General features: G+C 35.5%; 1 protein-coding gene across 3 annotated transcripts in view; it reads right to left on the reverse strand.

Annotated features, from left to right (window-relative positions):
* THADA (THADA armadillo repeat containing) overlaps positions 1-16,728 on the reverse strand; it is a 286,708-nt gene that overhangs the window by 260,231 nt on the left and 9,749 nt on the right. For all 3 annotated transcript variants that reach the window (XM_032497409.1, XM_032497410.1, XM_014560974.2), the window contains exons 8-15: positions 14,747-14,928; positions 11,608-11,702; positions 10,462-10,682; positions 8,514-9,214; positions 6,929-7,080; positions 5,838-5,993; positions 4,986-5,108; positions 3,677-3,800 (exon numbers count right to left, since the gene is read on the reverse strand). In XM_032497409.1, the coding sequence (XP_032353300.1) occupies positions 3,677-3,800; positions 4,986-5,108; positions 5,838-5,993; positions 6,929-7,080; positions 8,514-9,214; positions 10,462-10,682; positions 11,608-11,702; positions 14,747-14,928 (1,754 nt within the window). The remainder of the gene's footprint in view (positions 1-3,676; positions 3,801-4,985; positions 5,109-5,837; positions 5,994-6,928; positions 7,081-8,513; positions 9,215-10,461; positions 10,683-11,607; positions 11,703-14,746; positions 14,929-16,728) is intronic.

Genomic DNA, 16,728 nt, shown 5'->3' on the forward strand with positions numbered 1-16,728 from the left:
GAATAGCAGCAGTGAAAATGAGTATCTGTGTCTTGTACCCCATCATAAGGGAGGGATTTCAGTCTTTCACCACTGAATATGGTGTTGGCTGTGGGCTTTTCATGAATGTCCTTTTTTATCATATTGAGGAAGCTCCCTTCTATTCCTAGTTTGCTAAATATTCATGTATCATAAAAGGGTATTGAATTTTGTAAATGCTTTTTCTGCATTGATTGAGATTAACATTTTACCCCCCTTCATTCTAATGTGGTGCATTACAGTCACTATTTTTTCTTATGTTGAAACACCCCTGTATTCCTGGGATAAATTCCACTTACTTAGTTTAAGTTTATAATATTTTTAATATGCTGCTGGATTTGATTTGCTAGCATTTTGCTGAGAATTTCTGCATCTATATTCATAAAAGATACTGGCTGTAGTTTTCTTCTCTTGTGGTACTTCTGTCTAGCTTTGGTATCAGAGTGATGCTGGCTTTGTAGAATGAGTTAGGAAGAGTTCATTCCTCTTCAATTTTTTTGAATTTTGAGAAGGATTGCGTTAATTCTTTAAATGTTTGGTAGAATGCACAAGGAAAGCCACCCCCATCCCTGTACTTTTCTTTGCTTGAGAGGCTTTTGATTACTGATTCCATCTCTTTATTTGTTATAAGTCTGTTCAAATTTTCCATTTCTCCTTGAGCCAGCAATCTGTATGTTTCTAAGAATTTGTTCATCTCATCCAGGTTAATTTATTGAAAATATATTATAATTGTTCACAGTATTATCCTATAATCCTTTTTATTTCTTTAAGGTCAGCAGAAACATCTACTTTTATTTCTGATTTTAGTTATTTGTGCCTTCTTTTTTTTTTCATTCTTGGTCAGTATAGCAAAAACTTTCTCAATTTCATTGATCTTTTAAAAAAAATAACTTTTGGTTTCATTGATTCTGTATTGTTTCTCTATTCTATTTCTTTTATCTCTGTTTTAATCTTTATTATTTCCTCCCTTCTGCAGCTTTGGGTTAAGTTTGTTCTTTTTCTAATTCCACGAGGCATAAAGTTAGGTTACTGATTTCAGAACTTTATTCTTTTTTAATGCAGGCATTCAGTCATAAATCTCCCTATGAGCACTGCTTTTACTTCATCCCATAAGTTTTGGTAAATTGTATTTTTGTTTTCATTCCTCTCAGAGTATTTTCTAATCTCCCTTGTGATTTCTTCTTTGATCCATTGGTTGTTTAAGAGCTCTGTTCAAATTGGAAGCCTTCTCTGACACTGCTGTATGAAACAGCTAGAACTCCCAACCTCCCAGGTACCCCTGAATTCCCCTGCCCTATTCTTCCTGAAATATTTTTGCATTCTACTAGTATATCCCCATCTGAAATTCTACACATTCCTTGTTAATTTACTGTCTGTCTCCCTTCACTAAAATCTAAGCTAAAAACGGGAAGCATTCTGTCTTGCACACTGCATATCCTTGACACTAAATAAATATTTGATGAACAAACCATTTTAGTCTAATTGTGGAAGCCCATTTTTCATCATGAATACTGTGACATCTCATTCCAAGTGAGAAAGATGCATGTGGGTTATTCTTCTTGAACTAGGACATACTTGACGAAAGGCAAAAACCATTATACTAATCCCAAATCACAGTCCTTCTATAAAATAATATAAAAACCCACAATAATATCCTTGAGATAAAGATGAAGAATGAATTTTCATTACCCATCCTGTATTCCACAGTCATGCTTCTTCAGCCTCCTTTACAGTTAATGGGTACAGTACGGCTTTACTCTATTGGCATTACCACCTGGGTGAATTCATTTTCTGTGTGTGGATGCTGTAACAAATTGCCTTGAATTTGGTGGCGTAAAACTACAGAAATCTATTTTCTCACAGTTGTGGAAGCCAGAAGTCTGAAATCAAGGTGTCTGTAAGGCGATGCTCACTCTCGAGGCTCTAAGAGAGAATTCATTCCTCATCTCTTTCAGCTTCTGGTGGCTGGCATTCCCTGGCTTACAGCCATATCACTCTAATCTCTACCTCCAGCTTCACAATGACTTCTCCTTTTCTATTTGTCACATTTCCCTCTGTCTCTCTCTCATAACAACACTTGCATTTAGGCCTATCCATATAATCCAAGATAATCCCATTTTAAGGCCTTTAACTTAGCCATATCTTCAAAGATCTCTTTTCTAAGTAAGGTTCATATTCACAGGTTCTAAGATTTGGTGTGGGTATCTTTCAGAGGTCATTTTTCAGCCTATTACATTTACCTTAATCAGGTGATCAAATTTATCATCATGAATAACAGGACAGACCAATATCATGTATCTCCTGATAGCATGCCCTGAGAAAGTACACTACATCACCTGTGCAATAGTACTCCTGCCAAAAATGCATAACCTGAACCAAATCATGAGAAAATAATAAGACAAACCCAAACTGAGATACGTTCTTCCAAAATGTTAATGTCATGAAATATGAAACTTTCCAGATAGAAAAAGATTCAAGAGGCACAACAACAAAATGCAATGTGTGATCTTGGACTGGTTCCTGGATTGTGGGGAAAAGTTTTTTTTGCTATTAAAAAGCCATTTGTTAGTTAAACTGGAATAATTTGAATGTGGACTATATATTAGATAACAGCATTGTAGCAACATGAATTCCTGAATTTGATCATTGTATTATGGTTAGAAAATTAATGAGATAGTGAGGCAAAGCAAATATGGCAAAATAATAACAACTTACAAATCTAGGTAAAGGGTATATGTCTGAACTATTCTTGAAAATTCATTGTTAGTTTCAACTTTTTCAAAACAAAAACTTGAAAAAAATGGTTTTCTTCAAGTGAAGCAAACCTGTATTAACCGCAAATAACTGTCTCCCCGCCAAAAAATTATACTTTGTCTAAAAATTTAAATTTGAAAAAAAAACCCAACTATAGTGTAAAGCTCCCTTGCCTTCTGGCCATTCCCTCTAAAAGAGCAGGACATTTTTCTGTCTGTCCACAGTCAAGGAAGACTGAGCACAAACAAAAAAATCCACACTAAAACATATATACACTCATATACAAGCAGAAAAATCATTTCTTGTCAAAAAGGAAAATAATACAATTCAAAAGAGGGAAGTTAAATATTCATCCTCTTGAGTACCCCACAGAGTACCCCGGCTTACAGCCATATCACTCTAATCTCTAATCTCTTGGTGTGATCAAACCAGAATGCCTGGAAATGACATCCTTATATTGTCTTTCCGAAACCAGGTTGAGACTTATGAAACAGATAGCACACAAGGGAAACCACATTTTAACCACAAAGAGTCACTAAGGAATGTTATACATAAGGGAAACTATTAGTGTTTTAATTTTTTAAACATAAAGAACAGACTGGGCATCCTAAAACAGCAACACACGAATTAGGGGGTGAGGGCAGCAGCTCTTCTCATAGTAAGCATAATCCATGAAACTGTAGTTTTGGGTTGGCAAATAATGATCACTAAGAAGTTTCTCTCCCTTATGTCCCTTACTGACAAACTGAATTATGTCTACGTAAGAATTATATAGTGAGACTAACACCTCCCATAAGAATCTAAACAAAAGACAACAAACCTGAAACTCAAGGAAAACAAAATGTTGAAAAAGTATGTTTGGCAAGAAAACAAATACTTTCCCCAAACATTACTGAAAACTTACCTTCTGGTACAGGAAAAACATCAGCTACTGAGCCTAAAATGGTTAAAGCTGAAAATCTAGTTGGGTAGGAAGAGCCAGGAAATAATGCTTCAAAAAGACTGCTGCAAATGGATGACATGAAATTCTAAAAAAAAAAAAATTTACAGTAAGTATAATTGAGCTACCTCACAACAGGTTTTCGTCAAAGTATCACTCTAAAGAGTGGACTTGGTTTTTCTAATTAAGAGAGAAAAGATTTTTTAAAAAATACTACTTGTTCACTTTGCTTGACAATTCAGATTGGCACCTTTGACCATGAGTTCATAACTTTAATGAATCCTATCTCTGTAGAGTCAACAAGAAGTATGGAAGAAAATGAAAACATTAATTTTAAAAGCTATGTGAACCCCCATATTCACTGCAGTATTACTTACAATAGCCAAGATACAGAAACAATCTAAGTGTCCATGGATGGATAAACAGGTAAATAAATAAGTCAGACAGAGTAGGACAAATACTGTATGATCTCACTTCTATGCAGAATGAAAAAAAAAAATTAAAAAAACAAAAACAAGCTCATTAATACAGAGAACAGACTGGTGGTTACTGAGGGGTTGGGGAAGCTGGTGGTTGGCAAAACGGGTGAATAGAGTCAAGAAGTAGAAGTTTCCATTTATAAAATAAAGAGGTCATGGGATATAATGCACAGTATAGTGACTATAGTTAATAACATTGTATTGTATATTGAAAAGCTGTGAAGAAAAAACTTTTTGTAACTTTAGTGACAGATATTGACTAGAATGTATGGTAATCAAGTCCCAATACATACAAATATCAAATCACTGTGCTGTACACCTGAAACTAATATAATATGTCAATTACACCAAATTTTTTAAGTAAAAAAAGAAAAACCAAGGAATACAATTCTAGCTGTACTCCAAATCAGAAAAACTTTTTTTTTGGCAAAAACATGATCCTTCTGCCCTGACTTGTGTTAAAGCTGTATGAATATTGATTTCCTTCACCAGAAGCATTCAGGCAATTACCTTTTTGTTAAAGTACTACATTCATCTGGCCCAGATAAACTGTAAAATATTGAGGATAGCCCATTAATGTTATTCTGTATGAAACTTCAAGTTCAGCCCTGGTTCCACAACTCAAGTTACCACAACAGAAGTGTCAAAGCACCAGAAGGAGTATGTAAAACCCAGCTTGAAGGGAAAAAGCACAGAAACACTACTCACCAAGAGACTTCCATTTATTCCCCTTTAATGTTTATTCATAATTCTCTTAGGTTAAAAATCTGTGTGTCTAGAAATATACCACCTACCTTATATTGCTCTAAAGAAACAGAAGGGTGCTGTCTGGTTAACTCATTCTCTGGTTCATGTTTGGATTTACTTTGCTCCAGTTTATAAAGTACCTGCGAACTTTCCTGTATCCTACAAAACAACTTTGAGAAAAAGAAAAATGAAGCATATGTGAGCCACATTAACTTTAAACATCAGCTTGAAAGGCAAAGGAAGAACTTTCTAAATTCTTTAGACTAAAACTTCAGGCAAGGGGAACACTGGTTTTTAAACTCTTAATATTTACACAGTAATGCGTCTTTTTGACAGAAAATTAACATTTACATTTTTGAAATCAAAAAACCAAAATATTACTGCAAACCAGAAGACACAGTCATTAAACCACCATTCTCCCATTTCCCCTGGGTCAGCATGAACCTAAAGGTGATACACTCACTTCTATACTCTACCAACTCTTCACCCCAGAAACATGTGGTGGGATTAATTAGGTTGAATTATTCAAAAATGACTGTTTCTTGGGGCATTTATAAAAATATAAGGGCATTCTTCCTCCTCTTATCAAAGTTTTCTTAAATTACCTTACACCCTGAAAACTCCGGCGCTAGGGTTTTTTTCTTTCAAAAAAAAAAAAAAGAGCTTAAGGTGATTTATTACACCAAAATGAAAGGAATTTTCACTTTAGATTTTAATCCCAAATGTACACTTTATGGAATCATAGAACAAACAGTTCACAGAAGGGCCACGAAGAGCCGTGGGCGTCCAATCCCATGATCATTACTCCCCACACTCTGCCAAAACCTGGCCTCGTTTTAAAAAATGATTCCCAGAGCTAAGTTCACCGCTTTCCTACACTTTATGATGAGAAATTTTACCTTTTTAAGAAGAGAACAAATCTGCTGCCGCACTCCTGGAGACTGACTGTTAAGGTTGTATGTGATAAAGAACTGAATCCACTGCATTTCTTCTGTGGAAACAATTTCTGTGCTTCGATTACTTTCACAAAGCAAGCCCAATGTATCGATCCGTACCTAAAATATAGCAAGCAATAGAATGGTGCCTTTTCAATGAAATAAGCAAAACTTAAACCACTTGACATGTTTAATTACTTACACAGGCTACCAAAGGGGGAAAAAACCCAGTAAACCTCAGTTTACCCATATGTACCTCAGAAAGCTTCCCTAATCCCAAAGGTCCTTTGGTTATTTCCAACAAAATTATTCTACATAAATGTATAAATTGGGTATTTACAGAAGTCAAAAATCCTAAGATTCTTATTCCACAGTATGCTCAACTTCACTCTTTTCTTTTTCCTCAGTGACCACTTTGCACCAGGACCCCATCATCTCACCCTCCAATTACCATCATGCACATCTAACTGGCCTCCTGGTTTCTTTTTGCTCCCATCTGGCAACTCATCTGTTTCCATTCACGCCACTTCCTGGCTGAAGCAGAGTGTCTCTGGTCTCCACTTAACAACTGGATAAAATCTGTAGTCTTTAGTCAAGCATTGGAAATGTCCACAAAATGGACAAAATACTCCACTCCTACCAAACAAGGTCCTCAATCTCCCTTCAGCCCTTGTTTATTTGCATCCTTCCGTGCTAAGCAGGTGCCAGAGCTTCCTCCCCTTTGATCATATTTATCACTTTCCTAATCAACCACCACCTACACTCAGATCAATCTCTTCTTCTGAGCCTCCCAAGTTCTTACACATAAAGGTATACTCGTATTTTTATTGTCTTTTCAGAGTTTCCAGTTGTTTTATGGAGGTTTTCTTACTCCCTCATCTAAACTTTAAGTAGCCTGAGTGTCATGTCTACACTTTTCACTTTCTATGCATTCTTATGGAGCCCCTAAAACAGTGCTGGGCATAACATAGGGGCCTCCATATCACACTGCTAAATGAATAAATGAATCAGGGATCTACTGCATGTATGCATTCCCCATTATTTTGTTTACTTACTTGGCAGTGCTGATGAATTAAGCCTTGCTTTATTCTTTCACTGGACACAAGGTCCCTCCAGGCATCAGTTGCAGACTGAAGATGCCCATGAGCTCTAGCTGTTCGCAGACATGCCATCAGAGCTCCCAGAGCCCCTCTGCTATCATAAGACCCTAAGGATGAAAAAGATCACTCCTGTCTCAAAAGCACAATAACGAAGGCCACCACTGTGCTATTTAACAACTACCACATTTTCATGTTTGCAGTTAACATTTTATTTCAAGAAATAAAAATCATGTATTTTAGGCTAAATTCTAACATGAAATAGTACTCCTATTATAAAATCATTATTTCTAAGGATTTAATAGTTCATATGTCAGTAATTTCAGTAAGTACAATCCACTTATTGTTAACTTAAAAAAAATCATAATCTTTGGCTGATATTTTTATTGACAGTGAGAAAATAAATCAGGAAGTCAATCAGGAAAAAAATCAGGTGGAGAAATATTTAAAACAATAAAAATAACTAAAATGACTTACAGCTGAAAATAGGAAAAACAAAACACTTTAGTGACTAAAGACCATTATTTCTCTAAAAATAAACACAGAACCTCTCTGTATATTTTGAAATCACTGTTTCTTCTTAGTAAAGAAGATAAAAGGAGGATCACAAAGAACTTGATGCCTTCAGAGGCCAGATACCAGCCCTTACTAAGGGGACAGGGAGCTCTGACTCACAGACACCTTGATTTAAAAAGAAAGACTGCCTTACTTCAGAACAGATTCATGAACCCTCAACTTCAGATGGCTTCTCAAAAAAGCAAGAACGACTGTTGTTAAAAACGATAAACAATGGCTCATTTTTGTATACAAGAATCAAATTTTCCAGCTATCTCATGGTTATTCTCTGAAGGATTGAAAGTTTTTAACTTAAATTTTAGTTGGAAATATTCTTAAAATGTGATGTAAAGTATCATATTACTGCTTTGTTAAGCAGAATGTAGTAATTTTAAGATTTACATGATGAGTCTGGATCATTATTTTATATGTTAATTACTAAATTATGCTTTAATGCAGTGATTCATTCAGGGTTACCGAGTTTCAATGGAATGTTTACACCTATTCTAAATGACCAGAGACAGCTGTTTCTTGAGGTGATGCTTCTAAATTTTTTTATCTCTTTCCCAGAGACAAATACTTGCTACTGCCAATTTGCCTGTCTTTAACCTTGCCTAAAACAATTTTTAATTACTGTTTCAATCACTTGAATAAGCAAATTATTTAAAACACACAAACTTTCGCTCCAGTTTGACAATTAAATAACAAATAAAAACTTGGTAAAATGAATTAAAACCTAGTAATAAAGGGAACCTCATAATGATAATTGGAATTAATCTTTAGCTTATAGAAACGCCTTCAGCCAAAAATCTCTGTTCGGCTAGGTACAGAAACATTTGTTTCAATCCAAAATCTCTATAATTAATATCCTCCCTCACTATTTATGGAAGTGGTAATGTTTAAATTTAAGTATGGTCAACATCTGCCTAGGTACCTATATTTAAGCATCCTAACTAGAAATTACAACAATAAAAATTCATCTTCTTACCAGTTTTAGCATCAGCAGAAGTCTGAAGAATCTTTACCATGTAGCTTAAGCTGTCAGGGTTGCAATTCAATAATTTTGGCAAGTAATAATCAATCACATAAGATTTTTGATCCAGATTTCCTTCACACAGTATAAAAAGTAGAGGAGAAACCCAAGTCTCATGCCACTTATCAATCCAAGTGTTGTCGACAGCCTGGGATTTCAAACAACTCTTATGGTTTTTAAACATAGTTTCCAAGAGGTCACTTGCATAAGGCACCAATGACTGATCCCCCATCACCTCTAAGATTTGCGATGGAACAGTTTTAGCTAATGCCAAAATATGTTCAATTCCTATGTACTCTACTAAACAACCAAGGCATGTGTACTTTCCTTTACTATGCCACTCCAATCGCAGAAGACTCTCAGTCAGTTCCAAAATGAAATGATCAGCGGCCAAATCTGACTTTTCTGGCTCTTCTATAGTGAGCTGGTGCATTTGGAGAATATTTCTGAATATGATTTTGGTCTGGTGTCTCAAAGCATCCAATGGATGTTCCCAGTGGGTATAGACATATTCCAAAAGTCTCCTAACTATGCTTGAATTCCCATTCAGACTGTCCTTTAGGCTTGGGGAACTTGATTCAAGGACATGTATGGCAGAATTAGTCCAACACACCAAAATTCTAGACAGAAACATTTCCAGAGTTGACTCCTTGATCCTGAAGAAAAATGAGCCATGTTATTATAAACTGACCAGTAAAAGTAATTTCATTTTATAATCATGTAGACTTTAAACATATAAAATATAAAGAATGATCAGAAATCGAATCATTATTAAATTTATAACAACACAAGAAAATACAACAAACAAAGCCAAAACAGATCTCAAATTTGTACATGAATCTTTCCACTTCATAAAAATTAACCCAAAAAAGAATACAAGGAAACTTTGGGGGGTGATGGAAATGTTCATTATTTTAATTGTGATGATGGTTTCCCAGGTGTTTTAAAATATACTGAGGGGCTAGGGCAGGAGAATATTAGAGAGAATGGGGTTTTTTAGGGGGTAATGAAAATATTCTAAAGTTAACTGTGGTGACAGTTGCCCAACCGTACAAACATACTAAAAAAAATTCAATTACATACTTTAAATAGGTGAATTGTATGGAAATATAAAGTATGTCTCAATAAAGCTGTTATAAAATAAACAATAAAGAAGTTTTTTGAAAAAGAATATAAAAGCAAATACATGTATGTTCATATATGACTGAAGAATTGTGTTGTACACCAGAAATTGACACACTGTAAACTGACTACACATCAATAAAAATATATACATACAAAAAAAGGAATTGTACATCATAAATGGATGAATTATATGGTATATGAATTATATCTCAATAAAGCTGTTTTTAAAAAGTAGTTTTAAATTACTTTGAAATATGCACAATTTACACCAAAAAACCCACAAAATACAATCCAATGGAGTTAGAAGACCTTGTTACAGCTCTGGCTTGGGTGCTTGTCCGAAATATACTGTTAGGTAAGCATTTACTTTCCTAAGCTTCACTCTACCCATTCAACAGATTAGATTTCCTATCCTATCTATCAGACGGGTGAGGATCACATCAAATTACCTACCTGAAGTTATTCATAAGCACTAAAGTATTATATGTATAGAAATTTTCATAGGCTTTTTGAAAATGCTTGCATTAGAGACTGAATGTTAAATTAATTTTGAAAATGGTCACTATAGGTTAACCTGCACCAATAATTTCTCTCTCCCATTATCCCACCTTCTCTTGTTCTACTTTCACATTTACTTCATTCCCTACACATATCTCCCCTTTAATTTAGGATTATCCTGACCACTTTCCATTGAATTTCTAAGTAAGCTGGCTTCGCTGCCATCTTTTAAATGTCTGACAAGCAAAACAAAATATGAGACAGCAGCATCAAAACTCACTGTGAACTCAAGGTGAACAAAACATGCACAGTATCCAAGAGCAGAGCCTCCCGACTGGGGCCCATCCTCCCATCCTGCCAGTCCAACATGGTGAGCGTCCCCTGACACAGGAATAAGAGAGCTGACTGGGAGACATCAGGACAGCAAAGGTCCCCACAGCAGTTCAAAAGCCACGCGGGGACGCTGGCACAGTCCACTGAACCGAGAAGCAAACTACTAATCTGGAAAAATACAATGAAGCTGATTACAGATAAGGCCTCTGAAAATTTCTAGAGATACTTCAAAATACAAATCCAAAATTCTCTTTTCCCTGAAACATCCTTGGAAAAATAACTGAATCTAAAGCTGAAAAAGCCACAAGTGTTAAAATTATTACTACATCAAAACAAAAAAAATTAAATCTAAGCACATGAACCGTTTTGCTGGTTTGAATGTTCTGGTAGAGCACAACACATCGCCACCTGCAGGTGGATGAGCTTATTAACTAATGTTTTGTTAGAGGTGATTTGAGAAATAAAAAAATTTAATTTTATCCAATGATAATTACTTTGTGTGATCTTGTACATATCTATTTGGCATAAAGTCATTTTGCTCTTAGTAGAGAACTAAAATAACTCCCTAGATAATACAGTAAGAAAAAAAAACTGCTAGTACTAAACAAAAGAATTGTGGCTCAAATTATTAATTTACACTTCCCATAGAGTCAAATTTACTGAACAATTGATTCCAGCATGATTCCTGTCTAAAGTACAATATTTGAGTTATTTTTAATAAAGACAACATACTTATCAAAAGTTATTACTGTATACATCTACACGTTAATCTCTGTACAATTTTTAATACTACAAATATCTTTTATGATACTGAGAGATGAAACTGAACAACACTAGAAATAAACAAAGATACACAACAAAAAATATTGATAATGATTACCTTTGTGAGATGGATTTATAGGTAAGTATTATTGTCTTCTCTCTGCTTTATCTATATTTTTGAAGCTGTCTCTTATAGTAAGAGAAAAAGGCCATCAGAAAGGTTCTGACTGTGCCAATAAAATTTTTTCTTAAATTCACTTCTTTAACAACATTTTTAAAACATGTGTCTAATTATCAATGAAGTATAATTCTTAAAAAGAGATGTACTTACCAAATCAGGAATCTTTTCAGGTGGATGAAACATAGTTTTAATAAAAAGAATAACAGCTAATCCAGATGTACTCTGAATTGTCTGTAAGAGGTCATCTATTTGGCAAAAAAGTAGAAAGTATGTATTAAAGGATGATGGATACTGTGGTGCAGCAGACAGAGCAGATGCTGTGGGGTCAGACAGTCCTGAGTGCAATTTCTAGCCTGACCACTTCCTGGGTGAACAGGCCTTGGGTAAGTTATTTAACTTCCCAGGGACTCAGCTTTTCTGTAAAATGGGAAAAATGTAACACCTAACTGACACAGTTGTAAGGCTGAAATGAATAATGAACATAAAGGCTTTTATGGCTAGCACATTCTCAACAGATGTGATTTCTTCTTTTCTCCACTAACATCCACTCTCTCTCAGCATATCTATCAGCAAAACCACATGTCCCCTCCCCTCCACTGATGCCTCTGCATTCCAACCCCCACATGCATTACTTTTTCTTCAAGTGATTTCAGGGCATGTATAAAGAGCTTACATCAGTGCTAATCACAAACTTTGCTACTGTTGGCATGGTACCCAATGTAACCAAACCACCTTAGCTTATTATATTCTTCTGGTTTTCTCTTAGCCTCTGGTTTGTGAGAAAGTGTAGAAAATAATAGGTGAATTATTCAACTTGGGGTAAGAATTATGAACATCTACTAAAAATTTCCTACTAAATATCCATTTCTGCCCTTTATCCCTGTTAACAGAACTATGACTTTGACTGGGACATCCATATGCCCAGCCACAGGCAGGATACCTGCTTCCTCAATCTTCCTTGCAACTAAAAGTACCATATGAGGATTCAGGCCAATGGGAATGTAAGCAGTAATCCCTTGGCTATTTTTGTTCTTCCTGATTAAAGGTAAAGATGCAACTGGTCTTCCTTCCTGCTCTGAATGTAGACATGATGTCTGGAGTTACAGCAGTCATATAACAGCCATGAAACAACAAACATGGGGGTGAAAGCCGACAGCTGAAGATGGTAAAGCAGAAAGGCAGAGATGTTTAGCCCAGACTGCCTACAGTAGTCCTGGATCACCTGCCTCTGAATTTGTTATGTGGGGAGGCACATTTGCTTATATCCCTGAACTTCAGTTTTCTGTTACTTACAGCTAAACACTTTGATACATGAAGTTTAAAATCTTAGGGAAGAATAGCATTGATTAAGTGCTATCAACTTCTCAGAAAAGTGACTGCCTCACATTAACATGTCTTCTCTGTATTTCACCAGTTAAAGTTTTTTTTTTACATTAACAAATTCCTTTTATAAAAAGCAAATATCCTTTAAAAAGATGTCTACATTATGCCTTAATAAAAACTTTTCCTTTTTTTATTTTATTTGGTTATAATCAGTTTACAATGTTGTGTCAATTTCCAGTGTAGAGCACAATTTTTCAGTTATACATGAACATATATATATTCATTGTCACATTCTTTTTCACCGTGAGCTACCACAAGATCTTGTATATATTTCCCTGTGCTATACAGTATAATCTTGTTTATCTATTCTATATATACCTGTCAGTATCTACAAATTTCAAACTCCCAGTCTGTCCCTTCTCACCTCCTTTCCCCTGAAAACCTTTCCTTTTCACATGTATCTGAGATTCCAGGATTAAAAAAAAAAAGATTAAGAAAAGAAGTATTAATGAGATGATATAGTTAGAACTTCCACTAGTTTCCAGGGTTAAAAACATATCAAAAATGAGATACTATTTTTTTTCCCATTAGCCTAGGAAAACTAAATCAGTTACTGTTTTTTACAAACAAGGGCTCTGGACAGACCCCATTAATTTTTTTTTTAATTAAGTTAATATTCATATACAGATTACCATATAGAATAGGAGGTGAAAGGTGAAAAAGTAATATAACTTTTTATGTAGATATTTACATGTTAAGTATCACTTTGTTGTTAATCTTATTATAATATAAAACACAGATACAGAAAACCACCCAAAACAAATGTACAGCTTAATAATTATTAGAAGGTGAACACCTTTGTACCCACTGATGCAAGGCAAGAAACAAAACTTAGCCATCCAGCCCAGAAAGCTCACCCATGAGCCTCATCCCAATCACAGGCCCCTCTCTCTAACCCCAAGTAAGCATTATCCTGACTTTCATAGTAATGACTTCCTTATTTTCAAAAAACAGCTTTATTAATCAAATGTGCATCCTAGACACTATAATTTAGTCTTGTCCATTTTTTTTAAATTGATATGTCTTTAATCTACAGGTGCCCTCCCTGTCTCTTTCTTTTTATTATAATTTTTGTTGAAGAACTCTGGCCTTTTAACCTGTAGTTTCCCACAATCCGGATGTTTGTTTACTCCTAGTGCAGTTCAACATGTTCTTCTGTCCTCTGTGATTCCTGCAAATTGGCAGGTGACCTACAGATGGATCAGTCTCAGGTTCAATCCCTATGGAAGACTCTTGGTGGTAAAAGCAAGACTGTAAGTGGTACACGTTGTCTGGCTGTCTCTGTAATGTCAGCGGTCATTGATGTTTAATGCCCACCTCAAATCACTGGGGCTTACCAAATGGTGATCCCTGATTCTATCACTTCGTTTTAACTTCTTAGTTGAAATACTTTTATAAAGACACTCTTCTCAGTAACTACTTGATTTCCCAGTGGTACAGTTCATATGGACAGAAGTGACATGAGACATAAGGAGAAATAATGACCAGCCCCACAATGACTGTCATTATCTGAACGTAATACTTGCTGCTAACGAGATATGCACGGATTACACTAAACTTTCCAGATCTTCCTGCCAAATGTGGGTTTTTCAAGAATTTTCTTTTGTTTTTTAAAGTCTGTGGCTTTTCAACACTAAGATTGTTAGGTTTTCTTCTTTGTATACAACATATACATGCACACATGCACAGGTATGTTTAGAAAAATCCTTCAACATTATCCCTCGATGAATTGGTGTTATTTGAAAGATAAAGCATGAAAACCTTATAATCCAGGAACTTTCTCCACTTTAAAGGGCTAGGGGAGGGGAAGTTTTACATCTCACTTTTAATTATCAAATATTTCATACCATTAGTATCAAAAACTGATTGACAATTATAATCATCATTTGTATGTTTTTACACTTACCATCAGTTAAAAACTTGGTAAAAATACTCAGCAATTCACACATACTTTGCCATGTGGGAGAACTCTTCAATCGACTCCTCTGGAAACCTGGTATTTTCTGTACCAACATCACTGAAACTCTAATGCCTACCAACAAGTCATTCATCAATTGCGTTTGAACAATGTGATTTCCAGCCAATTTTCTACAATGAAGAAAACATATTATTACAAAAGAAAACTCAAACAAAAATGTCACCATTTCTATTTCTCTCCAAAATAAAACACACTCCTCAATCAAAAGGCCAAAATTAGCTTTAGATTATAATCAATATTTATGCCTCTTAGGTCCATTCCCATAAACATTCCAGTTATGTAGACATTTATTGCAAACTTTCAACACTCTTAACTTACCTCAAAATTTCCCTTTTTCTCAGCCTCACTTCTTTTTAAAGTAAACATAACAAATCAAGAAAAAAAATGACACAATTTATAAATCTGAACACTCCCTATCCTGGATACTTTCTTCACCTGGCTCCCAAGATGCCAGGTTCTCCTAGGTTTTCTCCTGCTCCACCTGTTGCCGCTCCTTCTCAGGCGCCTTGGCTAGTTCATCCTCTTCGCCCGGACCTCTTTCTATCAGAGCTCGCCACAACTCAGCCCTTAGTCCCCTTCTTCTGTCCATCTAATTCAGTCCCTCGATGCTAAGCTCATCTAGCTCATAAACTTTAAATTATAATCTCTACACTGACAATCCTTCAATTTTCATCTCTAGCCCAACCTCTCTTTCTAATTCCAGATTTGTATATGCAACTTCCTATTCAATATCTTCACTTGGATGTCGAAAAGACATCTCAAACAATGTGACCTTATCCACAACTCCAAACCAGCTCCACCTGCTAGGATCCCTAGCCTACAAAAACTTTGTAACCATCCTTGATTCCTCTCCCCACCATCCCATCTATAGGAAAATCCTATTGGTTCTACCCCCAAAATCTATCTAGAATCAAAACACCTCCACTGCTACTCCCAGCCTGAGCCACTCTCATCCCTCCTTTATGTTACTATTACTTCAGTAGCCTCCTAACTGGTCTTCCAGCTTCTATCCTTGTTCCTCTCAATTATCAACATAGCAGAACACAAGAGTAATGATATTAAAACAACAGTCAGGGAAAACAGTTTGGGGTTCCTCAAAAAGTTAAACATAGAATTACTACATGATACAGTAATTCTGCTCCTAAGTATATGCCCCGAAGAACTAAAAGTAGAGACTCAAACAGATACTTGTACGCCAGTGTTCATAGCAGTATTATTCACATTCGCCAAAAGGTAGAAACAGCCTACATGTCCATCAACAGATGAATGGATAAACAAAGTGTGGCTTATACTACAATGGAATATCATTCTGCCATTAAAACAGGACTGAAATTCTGATACATCCTACAACACAGGTTAACCTTTATAACACTGTAAGTAACATAAGCCAGGCACAAAAGGACAAATATTGAATTCCACTTATCTGAGGTATCTAGAAAATGCAAATTCAAAGAGACAGAAAGTGGAATAGAAGTTACCAGAGTTGTGGGAAGAGATAAAAAGACAGTGAATGTTCTTTTGGACACAGTGAATTTCAGGCACCTGTAAAACATCCAGGATGCCCAGGAGGCAACCACTATATGAGTCTACCACCAGGGAAGAGATCTAATTAGGAGTGATAAATCTGGGAATCCTAAGTACATAGATGGTAGCTGACACAAAGAAGTAGATGATATTAAGCACTGAGAACAAACAGAATGAAAAGGACAGAACTCACACTTAAGAGAGGAGCAGAGGAAGAAGAGCGTAAGAGGAGACAGAGAAGGAGCTCCAGGTAAGGCAGAAAGAGATCTTGGGTTAAAGACGGCACACAGATATACTTCTGTTCTCCCCCAGAACCTCCCTAAACCAATAGCCAAGGGATTTAAAACATAAAAAGACACAAATGATAAACAGACAATAAGACAACA

Source organism: Camelus ferus, chromosome 15 (assembly GCF_009834535.1).
Source record: "Camelus ferus isolate YT-003-E chromosome 15, BCGSAC_Cfer_1.0, whole genome shotgun sequence".
Lineage (NCBI taxonomy): Eukaryota > Metazoa > Chordata > Mammalia > Artiodactyla > Camelidae > Camelus > Camelus ferus.